The sequence below is a fragment of the Mandrillus leucophaeus genome, unplaced genomic scaffold (assembly GCF_000951045.1).
Source record: "Mandrillus leucophaeus isolate KB7577 unplaced genomic scaffold, Mleu.le_1.0 Scaffold436, whole genome shotgun sequence".
Taxonomy (NCBI): Eukaryota; Metazoa; Chordata; class Mammalia; order Primates; family Cercopithecidae; genus Mandrillus; species Mandrillus leucophaeus.
In genome coordinates this window covers 2,521,815-2,529,043 of record NW_012104654.1, presented here as the reverse complement: position 1 = coordinate 2,529,043, position 7,229 = coordinate 2,521,815, and the positions used below count along the sequence as shown (strand labels likewise).

Below are 7,229 nucleotides of genomic sequence, written 5' to 3'. Positions count from 1 at the left end.
AAGAAAGAAAGAAAGAAAGAAAGAAAGAAAGAAAGAAAGAAAGAAAGAAAGAAAGAAAGAAAGAAAGAAAGAAAGAAAGAAAGAAAATTACAAGAATCAGATGACTAGGCAGCATCCTTTACCTGAAAGGAGTTGAAGAAGAGCTCACAGTGCATGCGGATCTCCCACCCGAGCCCAGTGAAGGAGTGAGGCAGGCACACGAACACGATGTAATGCACTCCGAAGACCAGGACCAGGACCAGGGTCGATTTGGCCAGTTTCCTAAAGGAGAACAGCAAGTCTTTTCATTCATTAACTAGAGTGCCTTTCAGTAGAGACAGCGTGCTGGAGGAAAAAAAATAACTTAGCAGAGCTAACGGGGGTGGGACTGACCCTTTCTTTTTGTCTTTTCTTGAGACAACATTTCACTCTATCTGTCACCCAGGCTGGCATACAGTGGCGTGATCACAGCTTACTGCAGCGTCAAGCTCCTGAGCTCAAGCAATCCTTCTGCCTCAGCCTCCCAAGTAGCTGTGACTACAGGTGCTTGCCACCATGCCTTCTATTTTTTTTTTTTTTTTTTTTTTTAGAGACAGGGTCTCGCCATGTTGTCCAGGCTTGGGCTGACCTTTCCCTATCTCTTTGGATCCCACTGCTTCTGCTGGTTTTTTCCCTTCCCTCCTCTTTCTGTCACTTACATACTAAATCAGGTAGTTTATTCTCACTCCCTATAATTGCTATCCCATAAATCTCTCCAGTCTCATTTCCACTCTTCTTGCTTAAAGGATACTATTTACATAAAGTTGTAGAATACCTTTTTTCTGTCCTAAGTTTCCTTTAACTTCTATATTGGAGACGTAAAGAAGTATTACTTCCATCCAGACTAACTGCCTTTACTTTCATAGAAGTAGTTCAGCTTATTTTGTTCATTTTAAAATTCATTACTCCCTTGTTTCTTCTTACATTTGTATCACCATTTTTCTCTGATGATGCTTATTTTGGGAGACATTTTATATTTTTCTATGAGCCATATGTGGTCAGTTCATCTTGCCTTCTCTGAATATTCTCTGCCAAATACTCTGTCTCAAAGTGCCTATAGGTCTATTTTGTCTATTTTTTTGGCAAACTAAGTCGTTTGATATATTTTTATCATTCTCCTTAACTGCCTCTTTCTATAAATTTTCTTAAGTATTTGGAAGAATCCCAGGCTTTCCAATATGATAGTTATTCTAAGTGGGCCTTCATGATCCCCCGCCTGCTATTTATGCCCCTGTTTTATCCTTTCCTTCTAGGTGTAGGCAAGACCTGGGACTTGTGTCTAACCAGTAGATTATGGCAAAGATGACAGCACGCCACTTCTGAGATTACATCGCATAAGGCTGTAACTTTCATCTCACTAGCAGACTGGCTCTCTTGCTTGGTTCGATGAAGTAAGCTACCATGTTGTGAGCTGCTATACTGAGAGGCCCATGTGGCAAGGAAAGGTGGCATCCGGACAACAGCCAGCAAGTAACTGAATCTTACCAACAATCACGTGAACTTAGAAGTAGATTCTTCCCCAGTCCAACCTTAAGATAAGACCACAGTCCCAGCTGAAAAATCAGTTGCAGCCTGGTAAGAGATCCTGAAGCAGGGGATTCATACCTAGATTCCTGACCTACAGAAACTGGGAAATAGCAAGGGAGTTGTTTTAAGCCACCAGGTTTGTGGTCATTCCTTTTGCAGCAATAGATAGCTAGCACCCTCAAGCATACTATTTTCTGGGAGGTTTTCCTGAGATGGATGACATTATACTTTTTATCCAAGAAATTGCCAAATCTGACTTCTTCTTCCATACTTATTGCAAATATCTCCCTTTCTCTGTGAATTATTTACACTCTAATAATCTCAAACAATTGATCCGCTTCCTTTCTCACTAGTCTTTCCTCCAGCTGCTTTATTTATCTGTTTTTCTTCTTGGAAATAAGCTGTGTGAGTGAGTAGAGATCACATTAGACTAAGGCTGCAGAGATCTTGATTCAGGTTCCAGACTTGATATTAACTACCTGTGTGATTGTGATTTAGTTGTCACCAAAATGAGGAAACAGGGCCTAGAAGTCCATATGAGCTATAATATTCTCAGGCTCCACTGGGAACCGTCTTCCATGTACATACACTTTCCTAGCATAATCCTCTTGACAATAGGAGCTAAAGTGTCCCATAAAATCATATTGAAATCATATTGAAATGTCTAGTGTAGATGTAGGTGGGGTTGCACATTTGCTCCACCTCATTGTCCTTTGTCTGTCTTATCTCTCACTAGTGCCTGAACCATCTGCTCCACCCACTCATCCTCACATTCAGAGCTTCCCTGCAGCCTATGGGCTTTCTCCTATGCTGCTCCTGGTCCTCACACCTCATACTTCAAGTTACCTATAGCCTATTCAATATGAAGATTCTACCTTAAATCTGTTCCATCCAAGGCAAGATCCCTGATAAACAGCAGGTTCCTCTGACCAAACTAGTCCTTTCAACTGTCAGGGCTCCCTGGGATGTGCTTGTTCTCCTGAATCCTGATGGTGAGTGCCCTCTTTCCATCACTGCCTATCTGGGCAGGACACTGAGTGCCTTCATGGCCTTTTAGTTCAACCTAATCAGATAAAAGGGGACAGCATTAACTCACTTGCAAAACCTTGAAAGTCTTGTTGAACATCACTCTGAAACAAAAATTATATTTCCTCCTTTAAGATGAAAGGGTAAATCCTCCCAGAGACTGTTCTCAGAATCAAGCTGCTGATTTTTCCTACTGTGTATGACTAGGAGCCCAAAACTAAGTGAAAACAAAAATGACACCAATGGAGCACACTGTGAAATTATCACAAATGTGAACATTAGGGACAGTTTGGTTCAATGCAGAGTTAAGGCAAAGTTGCTTTAGGCAACCAAAATGTAGTGGGTATCCTGCAGGCTCAGCCATCTGGGTTTTCTCCCTCTTTTTCTAGGACTAAGCTCTTTTACAACTCCATGGAGATAGAAGTTCATTTATAGAAAACCGGTAGTAATTATATTCATCTTCTATTGTATAACAAATTACTATGAATTTAGTGGTTTAAACCAGTACTCATTCATTTTCTCTCAGTTTCCATAGGCTAGGAGTCCAGGCACATACCCTGGGTCCCTAGCCCACAGTCTCTCAAGGCTGAAATTAAGGTGTTGGCTGCATTCTTACCTGGGCCTCAGGGTTCACTTCTAAGTTCATTCACATTGCTAGAAAAATCTCAGATTCTTGCAGTTGCAGGGCTATTTGTTGGCTGTCAACCAGGAGTTATTCAATACCCGCAGGCTTCTCTCAGGTTCTAGCTATAGGCCCTCACAACATGTCAGATTGCTTCCTCAAAGTCAGCCAGAGAATCTCTCTCCAGGCTCACAGGATGGAATCTTATATAACACATCATAATCACAGGAATGACTATCCTAACATCTTTATCATATAAAGTAAACTAACCAATGGAAAGGCTACCCCATCATAGGTCTTACCTACACTCAAGGCGAAGGATATTGGGGGAGCAGGGATTTTATAAGGCTTATACACCCAGGGGCAGGAATCTTGGGGGCCAGTATAGAAATATGCCTACCACAGTGATGCAAATAATTCCTGCCCATAGAAATGCAAATTCTGTCCAGTGGAATGTAACTAATTATAGCCCTGTGAATATTGATGAGTTTTGCTAGTTTGCATATGCCAGGCAAATGTGTACGTGGGTCATGGGTCTGGCTGTTCACTTAAAATGGACATTTACTCTCTATTCAAATCATGTAGCAATCCTGGGCACTGATATTTTTCAGCGTCCATATGGTCACCCATGCACATTGTACGTTTTTACACCCTGGCTCTCTGAAAATGCACAGCTGTCTAATAAGATGATTCAGGGATGTACCAACTGATAGCGGTCTTCTGGCTTGCTGGAAACATGGTGTGCTCTGTGTCCAAGGGCAAAGCCATGAGAGGAATGCAAAGAAGTCAGGTGGTTTTGGGACTCAGTGTTCTGTTTAGAAAATAGATTCCTAATTCTGTGCTCTCTCTCCCTAGGTGATTTCTCTCCAGGTGAGCAGCTCTAGAAAGTCTCTGATTTTCTTTTAAGAATCAATTTAGTTTTAAAAAGAAACTACTATTGCTCTTAAGCCTTTCTTGATTGATCCCCCGTGGCCTTGAATTAATCCTTCCCTCTTTTCTGTATACATAGCACTTTGTATGGGCATCTCTGTTGGTACTTTCCTCATTTTATTTAATTAAATTAATCATAATATCTATCACTCCCACTCTCTCTGTCTCTACCCATCCCCACCTAAATTGAGGGTTCAAGGAGGGCATTCAGCAAATGACGCTACTGGCCATCAAGCACCATGCTCCTGTTACATCCCATGCTGGTTGCCTCATTTTATTCTAACAACCATGGGAGGGAGCTATTATTGTCCCATTGCCAAGAGAGGACAGAGGCTCAGAGAGAGAAAGTATCCACTTAACGTGATGAAGTAAGTGACGGATGCGGCCTTAAAACCTCTCCTCTTTACTAGCATGCTACATGATAAATACTGGTTGGATTTATTCTAAAAATAATAAACATTAAATATGAGTTTTGTCTAACATTAAATGGGAAGTCAAATTAGTCGAAACATCCAAGTATTCTTTTTCACCAAATCTTGCATTTTTTCATATCTCTTGTTTTTCCAGGCCTGGTAACCTCTTCTTATTTTATGAAGTAATTGAGTTGTAATTTAAAAGGAAAAAAAATGTATTATCTGTGTTATTAAATCTAATAGATGATTGAATTTTACTCATACAATTTTGTTTTAAGGTATATTGTTGTAAACTGTAGTTATACACTATGTCACCATTGAGGGAAATGGGTCAAAGGATATATGGGATCTCTCTGTATGATTTTTGCAACTGTATGTGAATCTACAATTATCTCAAAATAAAAAATTATTTTAAGAACTGATTGATTAATTCCTTTCCATTTTAAACCAGCATGCCAACTAAGAGATTTTACGTACTTTTCAGAAGTCTGTCTTGTTTGTGTGTGAGCGCACATTCACCTGGAGAGATTATCTCAGCTCTGAAAGGTGCTTTTGGTTTTTCATAGTAGTATGCATGGAAACATGCTTTGTAACTGTTTTAGATGCCACCATTTGGAAATTTTGAATCATTTTATTTTAGCAAGAATATTTGAACATTTGTTAGACAAAGGTAATAACAGAATGGAAGATAAGTGTAAAGGTACAAAAATTAGCTGATATAAATTTAAATACTCAATTAACCCTCATTGTAGGAATGTCATTGTAGACAGGGACACAGATTTAATTTTCCTAAGCCTATTTAAAAAGTGAGATGCTATTTGAACTTGAAAATCTATGGCCTCAGAAACAGAATATGGAATTGAATTCTCAAACTGGTGTCAAGTAGGTTCCCACATTTTTCTCTGAAAAAAAGAGTCACTTTTCACTACATTTTTATCTGTGGCTTAACTTTGGACATAATTAAGGATATTAAATATGTCTCAGCCATTAAAAAATGTATTTGGCTGAAAAATACTTTTTCTGACTTCCATTAGTCTAAACTGTTCTAATTAACAATTTCATACTTGAAATCTTCTGGGCACCAGATTATTTCAAAGTTATTCTGAATTCTCAGTAGTTGATTATTTCAATCCTTGATAAATTATTCTCTTCAATTGTTCTGGGAAATAATCCTCCACGAATAAATTCAAAATGTTGTCTATTCTATCCATTTTTAAAAAGAGGTCACCCTTTGTTCCCTCCAAAATTTCTCATGTCCCTTGGGCAACACTTTACTAAAAATATTAGTTCATGTCATTCAGAACTATAGAAATAAGCAGCTTTGTTCAGAACTAGAGAAGTAAGTAGCTTCCAAACACCACTACACTCTTCCACTTTATGAAGAAGAGTGAAAAGTTATTTACATTTCTTATTATTCTATCCTTTGGCCTGTGTCTTCACAGATGGGATGTGACGTGAGAGATAAGCTGTGTTAGTTTAGCATAGACCTTTCACCGTAAACTCATGCACAATGTATAATACTACCACTGACAGCACACGAAAAATAACTGGCACTGGCAGCTGCTGATTTGTTAATACTGTGCATCCTATGGGCATAGGATACTGTGAATCCTGCAGGCCATACCTGTAGTCTTTGCAACTCAACAGTAAATACGACCTAAATGGTGGAGAGGACTAAATCAACGAGGACTTATGGAAGATTCATGAGAGAAGATCAAAATGCTGACTACGATGTTTTTCCTCTCTATGTTTGAGATAGCATTTCATAACAATCTGAGGCAGAAATAAATAGTTAACTGAAGATTATAAAACCAAATCCACATCTACCTGATTACTGGATGTCCAGTTGGATAGATGCCACTAATATTCAAAATTTCCAAAATGATCATTATGAGAAATGCACACAACCTTAAGATAGTTTGATAATGATCACACTCGATTGTCCTTTTCCTCATGAAAGGCTGAAGAATGGACCTCTCTCAATCAATACATTTGCATATTTAGTGAGAGACAATTTGATGTAAAGATTAGAACCAATACAGCAAATCTACTTGATCTTTTCAGTTATGACATATTTGTAGAATGCAAATAAAATTGTCTGCCAAGATCATCAAGATATTTTCTGTGAGTTCACAAACAGTTGATGGGAACATCCCGACCTACTAAAAACAGATTTTAAAATATACTTAGAATTTAAGCACAAGGGGTAGTCCTTGGGGTTACTTATGTTTTTCTTAATATATAAGCTTTTCTGATAAATCACACAATAAATATACATTCATAAATTTAATCTCTTAAAGGTATTTCAAATCAATTTATATCTGTTCTTTACTTGAAATAGTAACCAAAGGCTGGGCACGGTGGCTCATACCTGTAACCCCAGCACTTTGGGAGGCCAAGGCAGGTGGATCACCTGAGGTCAGGAGTCTGAGACCAGCCTGGCCAACATGGCAAAACCCCATCTCTACTAAAAATACAAAAATTAACTGGATATGATGGCGCACGCCTGTAATTCCAGCTACTCGTGAGGCTGAGGCATGAGAATTGCTTGAACCCGGGAGGCAGAGGTTGCAGTGAGCTGAGATTGTGCCATTGCACTCCAGCCTGGGCAACAGAGTGATACTCTGCCAAAAAGAAAAAGAAAGGAAAAGAAAGGAAGGAAGGAAGGAAGGAAGGAAGGAAGGAAGGAAGGA

At 39.0% G+C, this 7,229-nt stretch overlaps 1 protein-coding gene across 1 annotated transcript in view; it reads right to left on the bottom strand.

Moving 5' to 3' along the window:
• The window catches only part of PTH2R (parathyroid hormone 2 receptor), an 85,779-nt gene that overhangs the window by 6,387 nt on the left and 72,163 nt on the right, over nucleotides 1-7,229 (bottom strand). Inside the window, exon 11 of the mRNA XM_011993916.1 lies at nucleotides 123-261. Coding sequence (XP_011849306.1) covers nucleotides 123-261 — 139 coding nt within the window. The remainder of the gene's footprint in view (nucleotides 1-122; nucleotides 262-7,229) is intronic.